At 26.3% G+C, this 22,354-nt stretch overlaps 6 protein-coding genes across 13 annotated transcripts in view; 3 read left to right on the top strand and 3 right to left on the bottom strand.

Annotated features, from left to right (window-relative positions):
• Positions 1-4,145, bottom strand: part of LOC122717934 (RNA pseudouridylate synthase domain-containing protein 2) — a 173,625-nt gene extending 169,480 nt beyond the window's left edge. The window contains exons 1-6 of one of the 2 annotated variants that reach the window (XM_043942478.1): positions 4,092-4,145; positions 2,828-3,759; positions 2,558-2,759; positions 2,209-2,472; positions 1,833-2,091; positions 514-625 (exon numbers count right to left, since the gene is read on the bottom strand). In XM_043942478.1, coding sequence (XP_043798413.1) covers positions 1,834-2,091; positions 2,209-2,472; positions 2,558-2,759; positions 2,828-3,732 — 1,629 coding nt within the window. In that variant the 5' untranslated portion in view covers positions 3,733-3,759; positions 4,092-4,145 and the 3' untranslated portion in view covers positions 514-625; position 1,833. Of the gene's footprint in view, positions 1-424; positions 626-1,391; positions 1,481-1,832; positions 2,092-2,208; positions 2,473-2,557; positions 2,760-2,827; positions 3,760-4,091 lie in introns of those variants that run through there. The other variant, XM_043942476.1, reaches the window with a different exon arrangement.
• Positions 4,146-4,406: 261 nt separating this feature from the next.
• LOC122718309 (ADP-ribosylation factor-like protein 2-binding protein) lies at positions 4,407-5,661 on the top strand. Its single transcript, XM_043943222.1, has 6 exons — positions 4,407-4,425; positions 4,579-4,686; positions 4,754-4,860; positions 4,932-5,017; positions 5,127-5,223; positions 5,285-5,661. Exons 1-6 carry the CDS (start codon positions 4,407-4,409, stop codon positions 5,375-5,377), a joined length of 510 nt encoding a protein of 169 aa, XP_043799157.1. The 3' UTR covers positions 5,378-5,661.
• Positions 5,662-5,664: 3 nt separating this feature from the next.
• Positions 5,665-9,757, bottom strand: LOC122718305 (nuclear pore complex protein Nup93-like). 2 transcript variants are annotated; one of them, XM_043943214.1, is made up of 7 exons: positions 9,698-9,757; positions 8,572-8,838; positions 8,055-8,235; positions 6,672-7,951; positions 6,246-6,602; positions 6,049-6,166; positions 5,665-5,982 (listed from the first exon to the last, which is right to left on the bottom strand). In XM_043943214.1, exons 2-7 carry the CDS (start codon positions 8,796-8,798, stop codon positions 5,671-5,673), a joined length of 2,475 nt encoding a protein of 824 aa, XP_043799149.1. In that variant the 5' UTR covers positions 8,799-8,838; positions 9,698-9,757; the 3' UTR covers positions 5,665-5,670. The 2 variants fall into 2 exon arrangements, with proteins under 2 accessions (XP_043799149.1, XP_043799150.1); XM_043943215.1 differs by lacking the exon at positions 9,698-9,757 and adding an exon at positions 9,074-9,175.
• Positions 9,174-16,672, top strand: LOC122718306 (ubiquitin carboxyl-terminal hydrolase CYLD). Of its 3 annotated transcripts, none has more exons than XM_043943216.1 (12): positions 9,174-9,897; positions 10,026-10,167; positions 10,240-10,461; positions 10,977-11,152; positions 11,237-11,353; positions 11,414-11,637; positions 11,719-11,891; positions 11,958-12,254; positions 12,350-12,465; positions 12,534-12,750; positions 12,841-13,053; positions 16,537-16,672. In XM_043943216.1, exons 1-11 carry the CDS (start codon positions 9,418-9,420, stop codon positions 13,029-13,031), a joined length of 2,355 nt encoding a protein of 784 aa, XP_043799151.1. In that variant the 5' UTR covers positions 9,174-9,417; the 3' UTR covers positions 13,032-13,053; positions 16,537-16,672. The 3 variants fall into 3 exon arrangements, with proteins under 3 accessions (XP_043799151.1, XP_043799152.1, XP_043799153.1); XM_043943217.1 differs by lacking the exon at positions 16,537-16,672 and adding an exon at positions 13,755-14,357; XM_043943218.1 differs by lacking the exon at positions 16,537-16,672 and having other exon boundaries at positions 9,175-9,897; positions 10,240-10,446; positions 12,841-13,452.
• On the bottom strand, positions 14,072-16,466 carry LOC122718308 (repressor of RNA polymerase III transcription MAF1 homolog). 2 transcript variants are annotated; one of them, XM_043943220.1, is made up of 5 exons: positions 15,449-16,466; positions 15,215-15,364; positions 14,741-15,022; positions 14,511-14,630; positions 14,072-14,441 (listed from the first exon to the last, which is right to left on the bottom strand). In XM_043943220.1, exons 2-5 carry the CDS (start codon positions 15,340-15,342, stop codon positions 14,372-14,374), a joined length of 600 nt encoding a protein of 199 aa, XP_043799155.1. In that variant the 5' UTR covers positions 15,343-15,364; positions 15,449-16,466; the 3' UTR covers positions 14,072-14,371. The 2 variants fall into 2 exon arrangements, with proteins under 2 accessions (XP_043799155.1, XP_043799154.1); XM_043943219.1 differs by having other exon boundaries at positions 14,074-14,441; positions 15,445-16,455.
• Positions 16,645-21,998, top strand: LOC122718304 (GATOR complex protein WDR59). Of its 3 annotated transcripts, none has more exons than XM_043943211.1 (20): positions 16,645-16,786; positions 16,885-16,934; positions 17,030-17,165; positions 17,232-17,445; positions 17,536-17,669; positions 17,758-17,907; positions 17,977-18,136; positions 18,202-18,281; positions 18,359-18,425; positions 18,498-18,706; positions 18,771-19,034; positions 19,107-19,257; positions 19,346-19,539; positions 19,612-19,745; positions 19,821-20,030; positions 20,092-20,218; positions 20,697-20,726; positions 21,168-21,328; positions 21,399-21,652; positions 21,786-21,998. In XM_043943211.1, the coding sequence occupies exons 1-20, from the start codon at positions 16,733-16,735 to the stop codon at positions 21,923-21,925; spliced, it is 2,919 nt and encodes a 972-aa protein (XP_043799146.1). In that variant the 5' UTR covers positions 16,645-16,732; the 3' UTR covers positions 21,926-21,998. The 3 variants fall into 3 exon arrangements, with proteins under 3 accessions (XP_043799146.1, XP_043799147.1, XP_043799148.1); XM_043943213.1 differs by having other exon boundaries at positions 16,695-16,786; positions 17,030-17,136; XM_043943212.1 differs by lacking the exon at positions 20,697-20,726.
• Positions 21,999-22,354: the final 356 nt, after the last annotated feature.

Raw genomic sequence — 22,354 nt, 5'->3', positions numbered from 1 at the left:
ACTAATCAAAGGTAATGATAACATTCATTGTTACTGTTTACTGAATTAAATATAATATTTTTATATTCATTATCTAATTAAACAAAACGATAAAATAATAAAAAATCAATCATTGAAATATAAATATAATATGTAATCAATATTTTGTACTTATTAAAGTAAGTAGAAGATATTAAAATTAATAAAAATATCATCTGATCTTTGAAATTATTGAAATAAATAATGTGATTTTTTTTTGTTTACTTTTAAAGTTAATAATGTAAAATAAATTTCTGAATATCTAATATTTTTCGATATTATGGACTTATTAGCTATGGACTATAGCTCTACAAAATAATTACAATTAAAAATATTTATGACAATAGATACTTTAAAAATTCCTTAAAAATCGCTACTGAAAGTAAGTAGAGAAAACTTAACTTACCTCCTCATCCGACAATGGTTCCTCGTAATCCGATTGTGAACTCTTGAACACAAAGATGCATTCTGATAGATCTAATTTGCGCGTATTGCCAAACTGTGTTTGTCGATCTATCAATTGTTGCATACAGGTCATTTCTATCATATCTTTTACTTCTCGAATTAAAATTTGGTTAGGAAACTTAATTCTTTTGATTAAAACATTCTGCAATGAAAAGATAAATAAATCATGGATATTAAAATTATATCTACTATTTTTTTATGAAATAATTTATATATACATATTTCTATGAATGAAATTATTTTATAAAATAACGTTATATATATATATACGTTTAAAAATCAAAAGTTACCATATAAAAAAATAAATGATATCATTAGCAGAAGAATTTTCATTCATCATCGAAAGTGTGAGTTTAAATCATTCTATTTCATTCATATAACACTATTACATTGCCAAGTATATAAGTACTTGTGAGTCCATTTATAAATACGAACGAATAAAATCTAATGAATTATCATTTACGTCATGCCAATTTAAGATACACGTGCAAATACTATCTTTTTCCATATACATGTACATATGTAACTCAAACGATGTTTTTTTGATTGATGATTTTATTGTATGTAAATAAAATCATCGAATTGATTAAAAAATTGCATTATCTTAATTAGTTATAATAGTTGCACTTATATATACATACACATATTGATATTGTTTCCATACTAACCTGTGACAGGTTAGATATATTTAACTTATATTACGAAATATTTAAAATTGCTTGTGTTTCTAATTGATATTATTATTAAAAATGTTATGCAAAACAGAATAAAATATTAAATAATGATGTTACTGACAGAAATATCAAAAAAATATTAGAGTAACACGTTTAGGTTAGAAGGCAAGTTGGAATTATTTGAAAAGAAGTAATTAAATTAAATTAAATTAAATTAAATTAAAAAAAACTTACGATAGAATTCTTCAAAGTGTAAGATAGTATCTTAGTAAAGTACAACATATACGTTAAAAAATATTTACACTAAAACACAAGATTTTAAAATATAGGAATTTACCGTAACGTGAACAATTTAAAATAGTGCTGCCATCTAACGATAGCATATATGACTAGTAGAGTAATTGAAAATTCAAAAATTCCCGCCTTTATCTAATTGATATTTATAAATTGCAAAAAAAAAAAAAAGTAAAAGTATATTTATATATATAAACATTTTTTTAGTTATGAAAAAAAGAAAAGAAATAATAACTCTTTATAAAAATTATATCTTCCAAATAACTTCTAAATATATAGGTTCGTATAAAAAAAACAAAATTCTTATATTTCTATAACATTCAAGAATTACATGCACTTTTAATGAAAAAATAAAAATTCATTCAAAATAAAATTAATTACTTTAAGATTCCATATTCATAGATTCATCTTGTTTTTTTAAAACAAATGGCATGCCCAATTTTAATATGACATCTCCTTTGCCATTACCCTCAAATTTACATTCATGAAGAGAAATTTCAGATATATTTTCTAATAATTCACAACCACCAGATTTGCGTTTTAAATCATTTAAATATTTTTGGGTTTCCAATCGAATAGCATATTCTTTCAAATGTGTCAAAAAACAATTCTTTGCTATTAATTTTCCATCATCATAAAGCTAAAAATAATATATGTATTATAATAATATGTATTATAATAATAATATATTATTGATAATATAATTACATCATTTTATAAATATGTAATGAAATTGATTCAAATAAAAAAAACGTACTTGTATACCCTCTGCGCAATTTTTAAAACTGCAATTATTCATAAATACTTCTGCAGTACTATAAATGACTAAACCTGTCCCAAGGCTGTCAAAAATTGTATTTTCTATTATTAGTTTTGCATTTGGTAACACTACAACTCCTAGTTTTACCATGCTTTGATTTAAGGCACATATTTTGCAATTAACTATTTTTGTAATTCCAGCTCTTACTACCACAGCTGCTCTAAGATCACCCACATCTACAGTAATATTTTCTAATAAAACCTATAAATATATTCTATATTTTAAAAATATGATTATAATTAATTAGAAATTAGTTTCAAATGTATACATAAATGTATATATTTACTTCACTGCCAGAAAAGTCAAGCAATGATGGTGCAGATTCAATATCTTTCATATTAAGAATTGTATCTAAATTACAAATTCCTTTAATGGTACCTCCATCTTCTAAATTACCAGCACCTTTTATTTGATGAATACCTTTTCCAACTATGATTATATCTCCTGTATCACATGTATGTAAAGTTTCCAAGAGGGAGCCGGATATTCTAAGAAAAATATCAAAATTAAAAATAATATAATGTTTCTTAATATTTAATAAACTTATATTTAATACCTGAAAAATAATTCTGTAGATAAAGAAGCTTGAATTTTATTTACAGTTTCTTTCATTTCTTCTAGAGTACCACCAAGCCATACAAAATAACCTTCCTTACATTTTTCTTTATTTTCCTTCTTCTCCAGTTTATCATTATTTAAGGATAAGGTCTGATTCATTAAAAGTATTTCTCTCATAACTGGATTTTCAAGAACTTCCATTTCTCTTTTAATTTGTTGTAATCGAAAATGAAGTTTCATCAGTTGACATGCTGTCCCTCCATCTACTATATCACTATGTGATTCTTCTCCATCAGAAATAGTATCCTCTAATCTTGATATTTTCTGTTGAATTTCTTTTCCTTCTCTTACCAAACCTCTAATTATATCACTGGTTTCTTTATTAACAATATCTCTTTTCATATCAAAAAACAATCTAATTCTTGTTTCCAAATGTACAGACACCCAATCAATATTATCATCATCGTCCAAATCCCATGGCATCCATAAGTAATTATAAAAGAATCTCAGTTGATCGATACAAGTTGCAGTACCCACCATATCTAAAGCAGTATTTTGTTGATTATGAGTTGGATAAAGATCAATAAGAGGTACATCATATTTGTCAGGTAATTGAATTTCATCTTGAACAGCAGTAATTTTCACCAATGCAGATAAATCCGAGAAATCAACTTGTTCAACTTCTACAACTACTATAGTAGGATAATGAATTTGAAAATCTTCACATATTAAACGTGGTATTCTCCATAATGCTTGCCAACCAACAGGTTCTAATGCAAGCTCAATATGATAAGACCATTCTGCCTGAATTCGTGATGCAGGTACAATTTCTCTGCTAGATAAAATTTCAGTTAATTCAACTAGTCTTTCCTGAAGACTCTTGTCAAAAGTATATATTTCCATTATATATTCTCTTTTAAATGAAAAATCCTGAAAAAAATTAATTAAATTTTATTATTATCAATATCAAATTTTTATTATTATCAAATATTATCAAATATTATAGATATATCAATATTATAAATGCTTATTAATTACGAATTTTTTTTCCGGCAAAAAATTTTATTAAAAATATTATTTATTTATGTTATTAAAATTTTCATTTTATAATTTTCAAATTATTTGAATATTGAAAAAGAAAATTTATAAATATATTAGTAGTTCAAAAACAAAGCTTTATTAATAATAATATTTTAACTCTAAAAATTCAATAATATCAAAAACAAAAATATATGATTGAAGAATGCAACTCAGTCACTTACTCTTTTAAACAAATCAAAAATCTACTTATATTTCTAAATATTTTTAATTTATTAAATATATTGCAATTTAATATTAAACAATAGAAAAATATTTCTTTTAAAAATCACAGATACATTTTCAATTATAGACATGTTAAGTTAACTGTCAAAAAATTTGAACTACAACGTTAATAAACCTGATTGGTTGATTAATAATCTATTCGATTCTCGTTTTCAATAGTTATTAACCTATCGATATTGATAATATCTGATAAATAATAAGTTCATTTTATCATAAAAATAAATAGTATCTTATTTTTTTAAACAATTGAAATTATGGCTGAAGAAACAATGGGTTTGTTTATATTATTTTACAAGGCAATTAAACATATCTTTATCTTATAAATATAACAATATTTTTAAAAGTATTGATAATTGATATTTAGATATATATCTAAACGACATAACTGTCATAACATAATAAACTTTTAATAATATTGTTTAATAGATAATTCTATTTTAATAAATGTCGACGAAAAAATGGAACGGAATTCTAAAAATATAGAAGATAATCTTTTTGATGAAATTATTGGACACATTGAAGATATTTTAATAGGTATGTATAAAGAAATTAAAATAATGGATATGAAAGATTCAATTTCTGATAAGAAATTTATTTTTAGAAGATGAATTTCATGCTATTCGACAAAAATTTTTAGATGATTATTGGAATATTTTTGAACCCGTAGAAGAAAATAAATTGATTTATACAAATATATTTAATGAATATGTGAGTGTATATAATTTTTTTATATATACACAAATATTAATTTTTTATACATATATTTATAACTTTTATAGAATAAAACTGTGGAAAATTACATTGTTAATTATTTACAAAGAACTGTACCACATTTTAATCTAGATACATTTTTAAATTATCTAAAGTAAGTATGCAATTTTGATTTAGAATATCTAAAATAATTATTGCAATTAATCAATGTATGTAATTATAAAAATATAAATATAAACATTATTTTCTTTTAAACAATTAAGTAATAAACAAAATGAATTGGAAGGTGAAGTTTTTGAAGTATTATCAACATTTACAAATTTTATGGCCTTCAAAGAAATGTTTCTTGATTATAGAGCTGTAAGTAATATTAACATATATAAAAATGAATGCATCAATGATAATATCAAATAATTTTCAGATAAAAGAAGGAAAAGTCGAAGATCTTAGTAATGGAATATTTGTTACATCTTTTAAACCTTCTAATATAAATGACAAGGAATCTTTTAGATAAGAAATTTCATTAATAAAACAAATATATTTTTAAATAAATTGAAACAAATGTTTACTAATTTCTATTTTTTTATATTTAACTGTAACTTTTTAAAATCACTATTTATTCTGTTTAATTTATGTTTAACTTATAAAAGTACAAAAAAATATGTACATTATATTAATAATATTCTAAAAAATTGAGGAATTGTTAATATTGATTGGTTTGCTTTTTGAATTTACACAGATATATTTGTTGTATCACTTAAAATATTATATTGAAAATAAAATAAAAAATATAACATATTTTTTAATTCAGCACATAAGAATTTCCATTTGTACAAGTTTACTATTTGTTTCATTTGGCATACGATACGGAAGTATTCCAGCGAAACTAGTTAAAGCTCGCGCTTGTTCTCGAAGATCAAGAAGTTGTTGTTTTCTCGCTTCTTCATCACCTGGTTCCATCGATCGTAATTTCTGGTATTGACGATAAAGTATTGTCATTGTAGCCAAAAGAACATCAGCTAATGTACCAGTTACTTCAGCTGGAACACGTCGTAATGCATTCACTCTTTCATCGACTTCTTTTATATGTAATGGTAACAATTTCGATTCCGCAATAGTCTGTAAATTAATCATTATGTATTTAATTGAATTATATATTTATATATTATCCTGGATAATCCTTACCCTAAGCGCACTTTGATATTGTTCATTATAAAATTGATCAAAGAATACCATTAAATGTCTTAAAGTATAAAATGCAGATACTAATTCAGAAGGTGCTTGTATTTCAATGTTTTGATATCTAAAAAAAATAAAAATTAACATAATTTCCTAATCACAATGTTTACTAATAACAATGATATTATAATTTTTAATGTTACCTTCCACTTATTTCAGTAGCAGTTACTTGCAATCGAGATCTAAACGATCCCGGAGAAGCCCTTTGATTAACAACTTGTGCTAAGAGTGTGCACATTAAACTAAGAACTTTCTCATGATTACCAGCAAGATCGTACATTATTACCGCATCTTCTAAAAGACCTTTCCTGTATAATGTATCTGCACTTATATTAACGACATCTTCTACATTAATTTGAAATTTATCTAAAATTCCTGGAATCCAACGATCTTTTTCTATCTTTCCAACTAATTGGGCTCTGACTGTTGGTGAAGCATCAACTACCATTTCTGCAGTAGATACTGCAAACATATTACGATCATATGGATCTCTCATAGATCTAAAAAATAATCTAGTCTTAAAATAGAATTTTTAAAATATTAATGGTTATCTCATTTTCTATACAAACCTTAATAAAAATAGATAATGTAAACATTCTTCTGGATCTGTAGAATCAAATCGTTTAACATACAATAATATTAACCTGGCAAAATTTAATCTTTTAGCAGGAGGTTTGTCAGCAGGATCAACGCTTAATAAAGGAGCTAGAACACTTTGACTAATTCCTAATAAGTTTTGTTCATGCATAGCAGCTGCTAAATGTACAGCATGTGGTAAGTGTCTTGCTCCTGCACCTCTTGCCAGAAATTCAATTGCAGCTTCAAATTGACCAGTTAAAAATAACATTGAAAAATATACAAATGGTTGTTCATGTGCATGATAATATGATTCTCCATATATTTCTGATATAGTAGTTTGTAAATAATCTAAAGTCAATTTATTTTCTGCATCTGAATGATCTCTAACTTGACACAGTTTTAACCATAAATAATCATCAGCTGTACAAATTACATCAGGATGTAAGTCATCAGGTTCACAAGGAACTAATGCACAATATGCAGCTTTTTTATATGGATCAGTAACTGATCTCACATGTTTTCTATACTGCAACTTTAAATTTGATTCTGCAGAACTGCTAAGACGTCTTGAGGGATCACAACAAGCTTCTTCTAATGCAATTCTAAATTCTGAAAAATCTGTTTTGCACTGGCTAAGAAAATGTAATGCTGCTTTATAATCACCAACTCTCATAGAATAATAGACTAAAGGCCACAATGGTATATTTTCAACCATCAAATCCTTCAAATTTTGTACTTTAACAGTAACAAAACTTTTAACTAATGGAACAATACCTGGAGTACCACCTCGTTGAGCTTGGGTTGAGTTTTCACGAATAACAGAATTCATAAATTTTTCATATCTATTTTCTAAATATTTTCTTGCATGTAATACAATCTCTTGTTCAACAATAGGTGTACTTCTTGATTTGATTTGATCTTCTCTAGGGACTGGTTGAATATTATTTACACATTCAATAATCATTTTCCAAAGATCCACAATCTTTGTGTCATTAAATGACTCTGCTGCCATACGAAATGCTTCAAATAAATTTTGTTTTAGCCCTTTAAGAACACAATCATTATACTTTTGTAATTCTTTCACATAAGCCACTTCTACACTGGATAATCCTTTAATCATGGAACCAGTTAATTTAGTACGTTGTGGAGTACCACGTAAATCTACAAGTTCTCCAGATGGAGCTGTCATAGCATTCATTATCTCAAACCGCATTTGTTTCCATTCACCCAACATATGTTCCATTTGTTGAATTCTTGTAAGCTCAAATGTCTAAAATAAAATGAAAATTTTGATGAAAATTGATATATATATATAGACATATATTTCAAAAAATATTGTTTGTATAAATATCACATATAATAAAATATCTTACATCTTTATGAACTTGTTCAATGATTGATAAAATAGCATTTTCTTTTTCATTTTTAAGATAACTAACTATATCTGTATCTGCAATAGGATCTAAAGGTTCAAAAGTACGTCTTGCACTAAGTGAACTTAATTTTTGTGAAATCTGAGGTAAATCAACACCATGTGAACCAAATAAAAGATATCTGAAATTAATACCTAGTGTTATTCCTCTTAATATTTTAATAGATTTGAAAAAATATTAGATTAAAAAAAATATTAATATGAGATAAATTTTATCTTTATATAAGTTACAAGTTAATTTACTTTATTCTAAATACTAATCATTATAAAAAACATATTAATTAAATAAAATGTTTTGGCGCCAAAAATTTCTAAAGTTTTTAGGTTATGCAATCAAATACATTAAACATAATATAAATAATTGAAAATAAATTTCTTATTACAAGTATAAAATTGAAACCATACAATTAAAAATTAGTTAAATATTTAGTATAAAATAAATATGTGAATCTTCTTACGCTTGTCTTTGATTATCTTGAGTGCCGGTTTGCGTGACACGAGACCAAAGTTCATTGGAAGCTTCTAAAATTTGACGAAGATTTCTTTCAACTTGAGGAAGTTCTTCATTGCCTTCTATAGCAGCAGATAATCTTTCCGCTGATCGTAATAATTCACTAAAGCCAGTATCTCCTGATACTCGAGAAGAATCCGAGGTTAACATATCGGTGAATCCAGGATCGCTCATATTTAAAATACGATGTTCACAGATTTTATAAGTTACGAAACTATCGAATAGAAATTGTAGGGAATTTTGATCTTTTCATAAACTATTAAATTAGCTCATTTCATAATATTTTTATTAAATAAAAATAGATAATAAAAATAGATAATTTAAAGGTCTTTTATAATTTTAATAATTTTAAATCTTCAATAAATTTTAATAATAAAAATATTAAAAAACTTAATGTGCTTTATAAAATTAAATCAAATACGTTGTTATTTATGTAAATAAGAACAGACTTAAAATTTAAGGCTACCAACAATACAATTCATATTTTTCACTATTAAATACCCTATCTAGATTGACAGTCAACAAAGACAAAGTGCATTCTTCTGCTTGAATTTGATTGTCTCGAAAAACCGTGTGTGCTGCAAACAATATTTCTCTAAATAATTCTATTAAATATTTATCAAATTTAATAATATATTAAGTGATATAAATTCAAATTTTTATTTATTTAATTTGAATCAAAGTAAAAATTGATGAAAACAATGATTAAGATAAATGTCGCATTTTGTCCGCGTGTTGTATGCACGTTGTGGTCAAAAGAATATTTTCTTACAATGATAATCCATGATTAATAATGGAAAAGTGTAATTCTAATAATAAGGAAGACCGTCAGGTCCTCCAATATTTTGTTGCCAAACAAAATACTATTTTAATGCGTATATCGGGAGAATGTGACAAAAATGTCAATACATTACGTCTTGGCATGTTGGTTGAAGCTATCGAAGATTTAGGAGATAGCGCACTTAAAGTACGCGTTATTGATACGACAGGATCAGAAATTTGGCGTGACACAGAATGGAGATGTCATAGATTTGATTTAATCTCTGTTTCATCAGAAGTTTGGAAATTTTTACCTGCTGTTTCAGTCCCTCAAGAAAGAGTTCGTTTGGCAAATTATAAACACTTATGCGAGGAACTTATGAGCTTAGCAATAAATGACACTGTTTGGTATTGTGCTGATCCTCTGGGATGTACTAAATTTTTGGCTATTATTAAATATATTGGACCTGTGCCACAACTTGGACAAGGATATTATTTTGGCCTTGATTTGTTGGTAATTTATTGAAATATTTTATTTGATATTATCTTTTTTATATTTTTCATTAATAATTTTTTAAAGATAGAATAGAAATATATAAATATTAATAAAATTAAGATATATAAATATATATATTTTTATAGGAAAGTCAAGAACCATCCAAAACAGCTTTATTAAGCAAAGAATATTTTGTTTCTACTCATTCTGAAGGAAGATTTGCTACATTGAGTAATATTTTCCCATTAAAACCTGGAGGTCCTACAGGTCTTGCAAAATCAGATAAAAGTAAAAAGATAAACATTTTATTTTCTTGAATTTATAGAAATTTAATTTATTAATTAAGCCTTTTAATTTCAGATTTATGTACAAAAATTGAAACAGGAAATAATTGTACAAATGATAAGAAAAAATCTGTATTGGATACTATACCACCTGTTTTGTTAGAAAGATTTAGTCTATATGATGATAATAAAAATAACAATAGAGATCAAGGATCTTTGTCAAAAGAATATTTTCAATCAATAAAATCAACAACACATGAAAATGACAGCAATTTAACTAAAAGTATAATCACTTATGGTAATAATAGAAATATACAAATAAATTTTAAGTTTGGCTTTTTGTTTGGTAGAATATCTTGCTGAGTGCTCCACATAGTATGTCTTTACCTACGTGTAGTAGAGGGAGTTAAGAATAACTGAGGTAGTTAAAAATAGCCACAATCTTAGTCTCACTTAGTATTGCCGGCAAACTTCTCAGTGTTGTAAACTTATCATAATTTTATTATAAAATGGCTGCTGAATTGCAAAACATCCCTATCTTCGTATTAGAACATAAATGGAGTAGTGATATTGAATCAAACATGTATAGTGATCTTGAGGAGACATTTGAATATTCAAGTTCATTAAATTGTAGTAAGAAATAATAGATGAATATTCATGAACTCTACTACCATTTTATTTTTTCTGTTTATTTTGTTTGTTACATTACATTGTATTTTTTTCTTTTTCGTGATTTCAATTAATATTTTAAATAAAATAATTTTTACATTCAATTGAATAATATATGAGTGTAAACTTTTATTATTATAATAGGTAATACACTCGAAAAGAATGAAAATAAAAAATTTGGGCGAACAGAAAATTTGGATCTAATTGTGGGTTCAAATGTAAAGGTTTTGTTGGATTCTGATGTACATTATGGAATTATTCGTTGGATTGGAACTCCTTCTGGTATTACTTCTGGTAAATTGATTGCAGCTGTTGAATTGGTATGTATAACAAAAAAAACAAATTCTAAAAAATTAATAAAAATAATTAATTTTTTAATTTTTTTCTAATTATTTTTTTTATAGGATGATAGTCATCCATCAGGTACTGATGGAACATATAAAGATGTAAGATATTTCCATTGTCGACCATACAAAGCTATTTTTACGGATCTTGAACAATGTTCACGATATGATGCCATGGTAATTGCTATTGTTTCATATATTTAGATTCGTATAAAAATATATATTTTTTTTTTATAGACAAAAATTGATGATTCAACAACATTGATAAATACAGATAATTTCGGAAATATAGAAAGTTCCGTTATTGTTGGTATGGTACGTCCTATCTCTGTAAAAGGAAACTTGGAAAGTATTTGTGGAAAATATCGAGGAATTCAAGGTCATCATAATTCATGTTACTTGGATGCCACTCTTTTCAGCATGTTTACATTTACTAGTGTTTTTGATAATTTATTATTTAGGTATTAATTAAATATTTATTCTTTTATTCTTTATTTTTTATTGAAAATAAAATTGAAAATAAATGATATTTTATTTTTCAGACCACCAAATGAAAAAGATTGTCCGCAATACGAAGAAGTACAAAGAGTATTACGCGAAGAAATTGTAAATCCACTTAGAAAAAATATGTTTGTGAGAGCAGATCGAGTGATGAAGCTCCGAACTTTACTTGAGAAATTATCGTCTGTATCCGGGCTTACTAGCGAAGAAAAAGGTATTTCATTAAAAATATATTTCGATATTTTAAAAATTAAAATTATTATTATTTAAATCCGTGCAGATCCTGAAGAATTTTTAACTTCTTTGGTTGCACAAATTTTGAATGCTGAACCATTTCTTAAATTAAGTTCTGGTCAAGATGCATATCATTACCAACTTTTTGTTGAAAAAGATGATCATTTAAATCTTCCAACTGTGCAACAATTATTAGAACAAAGTTTTCTTACAAGTAACATAAGATTGAAAGAAGTTCCTTCATGTCTTATTATACAAATGCCACGATTTGGAAAATCATTTAAGATGTATCAAAAAATTCAACCTACATTGTTGCTTGATGTAACAGACATAATTGAGGATTGTAGGTATTGTTATAGTATATATATATTTATATATTATTGATATGACACATTTCAATGTTGTAATTATTTTTTTATCATTTTCTTTTATATACAGCTCCAAGACAATGTACTGTTTGCGGAAAATTAGCAGAATATGAATGTAAAGAATGTTTTGGACAATGTGGCGTTGGACTTGAAAGTATTGCTTTTTGTTTGCAATGTTTAGAAAAGGTAAAATAAAGAATATTTAGAAAGTATAATAGATAAAAAATAAAAATTATTTTAAAAAATTCTTTTAGGTACATCGACATGAGCGAAGAACAAATCATGAACCAAAGAAGCTTGTAGTACCAATGGAATTCGCTATTTTACAAGAACACTGTCCAGTTCCACGATTGTATCTTGAATTGTCGGCAGTAGTTTGTATCGAAACTTCCCATTATGTATGTTTTGTAAAATGTGGTTCTGGTTCTGAAGCTCCATGGTGTTTTTTTGATTCCATGGCAGATAGAAAAGGTTTCAATCACATTTAATAAATTATATTAAATCACATTTAATATATTATATCATTATTATTAATTTATAAAATTTTTCTTCTACTTTTAGGAGAACAAAATGGTTACAATATACCGGAAATGGTTCCATGTCCGGATTTTCCATATTGGTTAAGCGAGGAAGGTGGAAATTATTTAACTGAATTAACAGACGATCGTCATCTACCGGAACATGCAAAACGACTGTTATGCGATGCATATATGTGCATGTATCAATCTCCAGATGTTATGATGTACAAATAAATTAAAATGCCTGATAATATAGGTAAGTTAGGTTTAAAATTATTATTTTTAATAAAAATAGGTATAATGTTTGTGCTTATTGCTTTATTTTATGTAAATTTATATAACAATAGTAAAATTTATTCACAAAAACTTTATACTAAAAGATAAAAGGAAAAGAAAAAATTGAAAATTTTATCAGCTCATAAAGTTTATTCAAATGCAGAAAAACATGTAATCTTAAGGGAACTAAGGTTATACATATATATTATACAAATTATATGAAAATCACGATTTTCAATCAAAAACTAGTAATCTAACTCGGGTATAGTACTGATTTTTAAATTCACGAGATATATTCATTCATATATATATATATTTATCAGTGACATAAAATTAATATTTTTCATACTATACGAAAATTATTGGAAAATTTACTATATTATTGTAAAATTTATACATATATTGCACAATCTAAATTAATCATCAAATTTTATCAGTTTGTTGAAAATGAATTCAAAATATTGAATTAATATCTTGATAATTTACAAAACTGAATATTGTATTGATACATTAAGAATATATATTTGTCAAAAGTCATATATGAGGTATAAAATTTTATACGAAAAGCTTATCAAAATGTTATTATATGACTGATTTTTATAGCAAAGAGCACAAACAATTAATAAATCTTTTATAACTTAAAGATATAATGACTAAGATTAAGAAATTCTGCACTTTTAGATCTATTGTTGCTCTAATAATTTTTGTACTCCCATTTTATAATATCAGATTAAATCTATTTTTTAATTTAATTATTTTATTATTATAATAATCTTAAAGAAATCTAATAGAGCAACTTAGCACAACAACAACAACAATTTAAAATCCACTAAGTTCATTACGTTTTTATATAAATAATGATAAAGATCTTTTTGATATCTTAAATTTGAATATTTTACATAGAATGAAAATCTAGATCTTAGATTTGTACAAATTTAATTAATGTGTAGCAGATTTATATACTTAATGCATCTCTGATAATAAATGTATATATGAAAATTATAAAGTCACAAAGAAAAATATTGTTTCAAAATCTTACAAAATTTTCAAAACTATTAGATTTTTTCTTGACTACAATTACTTCAATATCATATAAAAAAAGATAAAAAGAGAATTTTTGTTAGACTTAAGTCTGAAAGAAATATTATTACAAGTGAAAATAAACGAAATAATTATGAAAAATTTGAGATGTATCATTGTATAAGTTATGTAATAGATAAAATTTAATGTTCATTCATGCCTTTGTGGCAAAACTAATAAAGATAGTGACGAAGTTTGTATAAACATGTATTATGAATTTAGTATCTGTCTTCATCTTCATCCATAGCAAAGTCACTGCCAACACCAGAATCTAATACGTAGAGAGGACTGTAAACATATACATAAAAATAATAGTGATTAAGTAAACAAATGTGATATTGAAATATAAATACTTACTTTATTGCTCTGCATGGAAAAAACACAATACGTTTTAGCTTTTTATTATAGAAGAAATAATTAAAAGACCATAAGCATCCATCTTCTCCAAATGGATCAGATGCAAAATCTGGATTGTAACTAAAAATTTTCATATTCTCGATTTATTTAGTATATTTTGCAATTTATTTCTATAAAATTAGAGTAACAAATATATTATATGTTGAATATAAAATGATTCAAGAATTTACCTATAAATATCACATTCGTTTAATGATATTTCGTCATCAATGGCAGCCCAAAGTGCCGTTCGTAAAGTACGATAATGGTCTCCCGCAGTTGCACTCAAATTACTGTCTACAGCATTCATGACCCATTGCAAGCTCGGCTCTTTACTGAATTCATGACTTTTAGCATCAGAAAAATCATAATCTGGATGAAAAGCAGAATTCAAAGTAGCAATCAAATAGAATAATGTTTTTCTACTGATTGTATCACATAATGGACCATCTTCATCACCAGAAATACTGCGACTATAGCAAAAATATATCTATTAAATCAATGTACAGATAAGTGTTTATTATCAGAAATATTAATGTATTTTATAAGGTATTCTAGATTTTTATAACTTTTTACATATATTTAAACATGAATTTTATTTCATATTAAAGAAGATAATATTCATATTTATTATTTTATTACATTTCATTTTTAATTTTTAATACCTAAAGTATCCTTGAGCAGGTGATGTTCCTAATGATGTTTGTGGGGGTGATAAAGCTTGAAGATCATGTGGAGTAAAACCTTGTTCTGCATTGAAACGTTTATATAGCTGTTTATCATTTCCAGCCATTTTGCAAGAGTAGCTCTCTATTCTATGGATGAAAAAAATATAATGTTTAGGATTATTTTAAAGGATAGAACAATTCAATAAATATTGATCCAATTATCTTACCTGCCTATTATTTTGCTGTCTCCAGTCTTGATGGACAAGGCACTGTTTATGGCTTCAAAACGTGTACTCTCCAGCAATTTCATCTTGTCAACAACAGTAGTTTACTTATACGTTGTGTAAGAACAGTGTCTCTGTACTGGATACTCTTGGTGCATCTCTCAGTCAAACACTTTTGTCATTAATACTCCATTAGATAGGAGTTGATGACCTTTAATGTGTTTTTCGACTAAACTTGACCTCGTTTCTCAGTCGGACGGCCAAGGGATGTTCAATATAATCGAAAATTTAAAAAACTTCTACGACATCGAAGACTTATTGAGTCTTTGTACATCTTTTTTATATATATGAAAATTCCTTTCCTCTTTGAGTGTACGAAATTAATCTTGGACGTAATGATTTTTCCCGCGGCGCCGAGCTTGTACATCACAGATCTCTAATTAAAGATATCGAGACGAATATACGTCCGTGCGCAATCCGATTTCAGCAATCGGTTCTTAGATTAAACTTCAACTGTGATCAGTGTTAGCTTCTCGTGCTACGCAAATGACGTGCAAGTTAAAGAGAGGGAAAACGGAGTAAAGGATAGGCGACTACCCTTGAGAAACAAAAGACGCCGTTTTTTAGGTCAAAAACTCGCGCTAAACAGAAAGTTGATGGCGAACGTGCTATAAAGTCGACAGAAAACAATGAATCGGGCTTGTTTATTGGAAATCAGCTAAACAAAGTGACTAAGAAATGTTATATGTCCGCTACTGATGAAAACAATCCATAATTACAGACATTGTTGTCACTATCACTCGAATTATCACGGTCACTGTTAAACAAAAGCACCCAAAATTCAATTAAACTCCGATGCAATAATCAAAAATCGACAAACTTCAACTCTTTTCGCTCCTGTTTCGCACCGTTTATTAATTATTTGCGTTTCGATATTAGTACACTTATATGCAACAACGAATATATGCGTTCTACGTGACAGAAATAGCACAGCGAAGCGTCTTGAATCCTTCTCTCTCAGATTCTGTTTCTCTTTCTTTTACTCTTTTATATCACTTCCCCTCGCTTCACCTCTTAATCCATATATGTTTTTAGTGTGGATATGTACATGAATTTTATTCAGCCAATCAAAAGCCAACGATAAAGATGTGTATGTTAGGACACGATGCAACGAGTCATATACTACCTTTGGATATGTATAGAGTTGCGTACATGATTCAATTCTAGTTCGCGTATTCGGTTTGATTCTAACCTTGCAGAATGCTGATAGGAATTCGAATTTGTTGGTAAAATGTCAAATCGTTGGGGCAGCGACTATGTGGTTACCGAGCACCGTGATTTACAGGTAGGTTATTTCATAAAAAGAAAATATATATTTTAATTTTAAATATTATAATATACACTTATTTTTATTATTAAATTATTTTTATTTTGTATATGTAGGCTAATACTATGGCCGTGGATGCGACGGGTAATTATGTATTACTTGCCGGGTAAGTAATAAAAAAAATAGTTTATACTTAGTGTATAATTTCTTCTAATGTTTATGTATTCTTTAACTTTGCTTCTTTTGTTTACGTATCTTTAGACGCAGATGTTTTGCGGTAAAACACCTTGACGAAAGTCTTGATATATTAAAAAAATTTCAAAGACAGAGTAAATATGAAGTTGGCTCTGCAGAATGGAATCCTACAAGTATAAATTGCCATCTTTGCGCTGTATCGGTTAGATATTAAATCTGTATGTTATAAACAACATTATAAATATACTTAATTGAATTTATATTTTAGAGCAATACACGTATTGAAATATTATCTCTTATTGGAACTGGTAGTTATGACTTACAAACAACAAATAGTCTAAAAGCACATACAAGAGTTGTGAGTGATTTAAACTGGCATCCTAAAGAACCAGAAATCATTGCTTCTTGTAGTATTGATACATTTATACATATATGGGATATAAGAGATCAGAGACGACCTTGTTTATCTTTATCTGCAGTTGGTAAATATAGAAATTATAAAAACCATAAAGTGATGATTATGACAAAATAATTTGTAAAAGTTTAAAGATATATATTTTTGAATATGTTAGCTGGTTCTTCTCAAGTAAGATGGAACACTCTTTCTCCCAATATATTGGCAACAGCTCATGATGGAGATATTAAAATATGGGATCAAAGAAAAGGAAATAGTCCTATGCAATATATAGCTGCTCATCTAACAAAAGTATAAATTATTCTTGCAATACTCTTGCAATCCTTTTAATAAAATATAAATTTTTATAAGATATTTATAAACATTGAAATTATTTTAGATACATGGTTTAGATTGGTGTCCATTTCAACAAAATCAATTGGCAACATCTAGTCAAGATTGTACTGTGAAAATCTTTGATATCAGTAATCCACGAAGAGCTGAAAGTATTTTAACAACAAATTCACCAGTATGGAGGGCAAGATATACGGTAAAGAAAATCTTACATTAAAAAAAAAAAGTAAAATTTATTTCTATCTATAAAAAGTAATTTATCTAGCCATTTGGAGAAGGATTGGTAACAATAGTAGTACCACAATTACGACGAGGAGAAAATAGTTTATTATTGTGGAATACAACAAATCTCAATGCTCCTATTTATACTTTTGTAGGACATACAGATGTTGTTCTTGAATTTCAATGGAGACATCAAAAATTAGGTGTGTATTACATAAATATATTTATAAATAAAAAAAAAAATAAACAATATATTTATAATTTGTAGAAAATAGTGATTTTGAACTAATTACATGGTCAAAAGACCAATGTTTAAGGATATATAAAATTGATCCTTTTTTAAAAAAAGTAAGTATTTTTATATATGTTATTACATAAAAATGAAAATATTTATTTATAAAAATTATGATATAATACTATTTTAGTTATGTGGACATGGTATAGATGATAGTACATCTATTTATACTCAGTATTCTGAAGATAATAATTTACGTATGTATTTTTTATTTATAAATATAATACATTTATTATTTTATTTAACTAATATAATTGTGATTAATATAGGAACATTACAATCTGTCCAACAATTACAACTTAATGATAGTCAAACTGATCGCGAAATGAATTGTATGACAACAAAAGTAGATGAACCTATATTGAATTCTGAAGCAGATGTATATATTGAAAATAATAAAGAAATATCGTCTCCTACACAACCAAAGACTCTGCAACAAGAATTTTCATTAATAAATATGAACATACCAAATATAGAGGTAATATATATGGACATAATTAGAAATACAATGGACATAAAGTTAAATATTTTTATTATTATAGGTCAATGCAATGGATGCTGTAGAACGTAGTTGTACAGTAACAGCATCTAATAAAAGTTATAATGTGATATTGAAAGTAAATTTTCCTCCAAATTATCCATATAGTGCACAACCTACATTTCAATTTTGTCCTGGGACAACAATTGATAATGCAACATTGGCAAAATTGTTGAAAGTTTTAAAGCAAACTGCTCAGCAACGTGTTAAAAAAAACAGATCATGTTTAGAACCTTGTCTTAGACAATTAATTACAACATTGGAACAAGTAAAAGAAAATTTATATTTCAGATCAAACATTCATCTTATATAATGTCTGATGTTTTTCCTATTTCTATAGACATGTAAAAAAGATGAAAATGAAAGTACTCATTTAGGATATGACATTCAAGACAATGCGAATTTTTTAAATTCTTCTAATATGTATACAAATTATCAAGATACGTATATACCATTTCCTAGAACATCTGGTGCAAAGTTTTGTTGTGTAGGTATGTAAAAAAAAAAATTTTTAAAAAAGAAATAATAGCGAAAAATATGTTACATTAGGACTTTATTATTTAATGCATTATTTTGTAGGTATACTTGTATGTTTTGGTCGTGCTTCATATACGAGAAGATCATCTATGAAGCCTGAGTGTACAACACCTAGAGCACTTTCTGCATTAGGAAATGGAATAGGCAGTGGAGAACATTTTATACATATGTATCCAAATTCTTATGTACAATCAAATGATAACATTCCTATTAGTTCCTTTTATTTTCAAGACCGAGTATGTATAACATTTTTTGTAAAAACGATAATATAAATTCATAAATTACATTAAATATTTTCGAATCAATAGAAAATGAATCGTGGATTACATAATACAAATAGAATGACCTATAGATCATGTTGTAAAAATTATCACTTTATGGTGATGATATATGATGCCTCTTCATTATTTTTCGTTAATAAAGAACTTGCCGAAAAATATGTGTGAGTTCAATAACTATTTTATATTCATTAGTAAAATTTTCAAAAAATAATTTTTTGATTTTGTTTTATATTTAGTATTAATATCACCGATATTCCGGCAATGTGTCAATATAATGCAAATGTTGCTGCATCATTAGAACGTGCTGATTTAGTTCAAGCATGGTGTTTAGCTGCTCTTGTGATATCGCAACCAATTTCAAATATTGGACAAAATTCATGTCAGTCACCTGACATCGATGCTCCATGGCATTTGCATCCTTTTGGTCAAAATTTAATTCATTCTTTGTAAGTAATATGTATATCATTTACAAAATAATTAGAATGTCATATATTAATTTGTTTTTAGAATACAACATTATGCTAAACAATCAGATATTCAAATGGCAGGAATGCTCAGTTGTGCTTTTAGCTATCGTTCAGAAAATCCTGATGTTGCTCAAACACGAATGAGTAACAAATCCATTAACATCAGTGTAAGTATACTATAATTATTTTTTAAATATTGAAATGTTCTAGCATGGTTTGGCACAAGCACTATATTTCTTATAGCATCATTAATAGTTAATACATTACATGTCTTGATCATATTTTGTCTTCTGTTCACGAAACTATACTGAACATCTTAATATTTAAGATGATATCTTCGAATATAATCATCTTATTCCACTGTTCATATTTCAACATTAACTTTTCAAACTACAGTATATCACATTTTTCATATTTCGCACACATTTTTTTCTTCTGATGCATGAATATGTGCAATTTAAATGTCTTATGATACGACGGTATTGTATGGATATATCTATAATAAATTTAATTATAGTATATATCAAAATTTAAATAGATCATACTATACCGACGTAATTTTTTATTATTTTATTTCAGTATTTTTTTTTTATTATATTTTTTAAAAATTACCAAATGATTGATGTTTTGTTATCTTTGTTATAGAGGCTTTCTACAGGAAAATGGTGGTTAAAGGTAAGGCATGGTTTCCGAATTTTCTAAGTTTGTACGTGTTTGAAATGTTTTGGTTCTTAGGATTTTTCTTATCATGGTGATATTTGTTACTGTCTTACAGCATCGGAGTGGAAATGTCATGATGCCACAAAGCATGTAGGTTTGGCTCTGCTTAATATTTAAAATGCCAAACTTTTCAATTTCGCATCTAATAATTATTTTACATTATAACTAATACCCATAAAATCATGTTAGTAGTGATTAATCATATGTGATGTACTGTTTGTTGTATTTATATTTAGAAATTTCATACAGAAGACAAACATCTTTATGCAGAAAGAGATCATAGACATTATACGTTTATCTACATATATGTATTTTGTGTATATTGTATTTTTATTATTTACTTAAAGTTTATGAATCAATTTGTAGCTTTATATATCATTTGATATATCTTTTTAGCCTGGTGGTTCTCCATATCATACAATACATTTAGCCGATACTACATTGGAAGGATGGAACTTCCAAAATTTGAAGCAACATCGATCTAATTCGTGGTCTGATTCTCTTGATGACTTAAAATTAATTCAAGATACATTTGGAGATTCTGTAAAAAGTATTAGGTATTTGTAAAATTTTAATTCAAGATTATATAATTTTTTTATGAATTAAACATAAACGTTGATCGTGTAGGTTACTCGATGAAAAATATACTACTCTTTATGATGGTTATAAAAAAGCATATGCCGAAGTGTTACATAGATGGCGATTATTAGATGCACGTGCACAAGTATTAAAACACGTAAGCACAACTCCATTAGATACACACAAAGGTGTCGAATTTCAGAGTGAATGTCAATTATGTGGCAAAGTTAGCAGAGGGCCTCAATGTATGAACTGTAAACGATTAGCATTGGAATGTGTAATTTGTCATATCTCTGTTAGAGGTAAATTTAATTTTATATAAAATATTTTTAAATTTAATTTCATAAAATCTTTTTTTTTCTTGCGATAAAATATATAGTAAAATTATTTTATATATATATATATATATATATATATATATACATATATATTTAGGTCCAAGTAATTTTTGTATATTTTGCGGACATGGAGGTCACACACAACATTTGGCGACATGGTTTGCTACTAAAACATTGTGTCCTACGGGTTGTGGATGTTACTGCTTGCAGGAAAGTTCTGCTCTTTTAAAATTGTAAATAAAAGATTTAAAAAATTGTACATAACTGTGAAAAAATATTAGGATATAATAAATAGTATTTTAAAATATAATATAAACATAATATCTTTAAAATCATCTGTAATTTTCCGTATTATCATTTTTTAGTAAATTATTTTAATGAACTTGTTTCAATAAATATTTCTTCTAATTCTTTCATTTCAATTGCAAAGAAAATAGAATATTCACAATATGTGTTATATAAAATAAAAAGATATTAAATAAAACTATATATATATATATCAATATGCGACGAATTTTTTCAAGATATGCGTATAAGATATGCTTCTCTAACAAATCTTTTTTCTATTTTGTAACAATTTTTCCAATACAGTATATTTTCTTCGTTTAAAGAAATCGTAAATTACGCCAAATTAGGCAAGACCATTTGATTTAATAATTAATTATT

Source organism: Apis laboriosa, unplaced genomic scaffold (genome assembly GCF_014066325.1).
Source record: "Apis laboriosa isolate Shangri-la unplaced genomic scaffold, ASM1406632v1 scaffold5_cov152, whole genome shotgun sequence".
Taxonomy (NCBI): Eukaryota; Metazoa; Arthropoda; class Insecta; order Hymenoptera; family Apidae; genus Apis; species Apis laboriosa.
Note: the sequence above shows the minus strand (reverse complement) of the source record. Positions and strands in the feature narration are given on the sequence as shown.

Bases quoted from the DNA above. Each gene is read 5' to 3' on its own strand.
- LOC122718309 (XM_043943222.1), top strand. The intron at 4,861-4,931 runs GTGAGTGTATAT...TAACTTTTATAG, and splicing joins CAAATATATTTAATGAATAT to AATAAAACTGTGGAAAATTA. The intron at 5,018-5,126 runs GTAAGTATGCAA...TAAACAATTAAG, and splicing joins ACATTTTTAAATTATCTAAA to TAATAAACAAAATGAATTGG.
- LOC122718305 (XM_043943214.1), bottom strand. From the start codon at position 8,798: ATGAGCGATCCTGGATTCACCGATATGTTAACCTCGGATTCTTCTCGA. The intron at 8,236-8,571 runs GTAAGAAGATTC...TATTAATTTCAG, and splicing joins CAAGATAATCAAAGACAAGC to ATATCTTTTATTTGGTTCAC. The intron at 6,603-6,671 runs GTTTGTATAGAA...ATTATTTTTTAG, and splicing joins CATTATCTATTTTTATTAAG to ATCTATGAGAGATCCATATG.
- LOC122718306 (XM_043943216.1), top strand. From the start codon at position 9,418: ATGGAAAAGTGTAATTCTAATAATAAGGAAGACCGTCAGGTCCTCCAA. The intron at 11,638-11,718 runs GTATTAATTAAA...TTTATTTTTCAG, and splicing joins TTTGATAATTTATTATTTAG to ACCACCAAATGAAAAAGATT. The intron at 11,892-11,957 runs GTATTTCATTAA...AAATCCGTGCAG, and splicing joins GCTTACTAGCGAAGAAAAAG to ATCCTGAAGAATTTTTAACT.
- LOC122718308 (XM_043943219.1), bottom strand. From the start codon at position 15,527: ATGAAATTGCTGGAGAGTACACGTTTTGAAGCCATAAACAGTGCCTTG. The intron at 15,023-15,214 runs GTATTAAAAATT...TTTTTGCTATAG, and splicing joins CCTGCTCAAGGATACTTTAG to TCGCAGTATTTCTGGTGATG. The intron at 14,631-14,740 runs GTAAATTCTTGA...GAAAATTTTTAG, and splicing joins AACGAATGTGATATTTATAG to TTACAATCCAGATTTTGCAT.
- LOC122718304 (XM_043943211.1), top strand. From the start codon at position 16,733: ATGTCAAATCGTTGGGGCAGCGACTATGTGGTTACCGAGCACCGTGAT. The intron at 17,446-17,535 runs GTAAATATAGAA...TGAATATGTTAG, and splicing joins TTTATCTTTATCTGCAGTTG to CTGGTTCTTCTCAAGTAAGA. The intron at 17,670-17,757 runs GTATAAATTATT...AAATTATTTTAG, and splicing joins TAGCTGCTCATCTAACAAAA to ATACATGGTTTAGATTGGTG.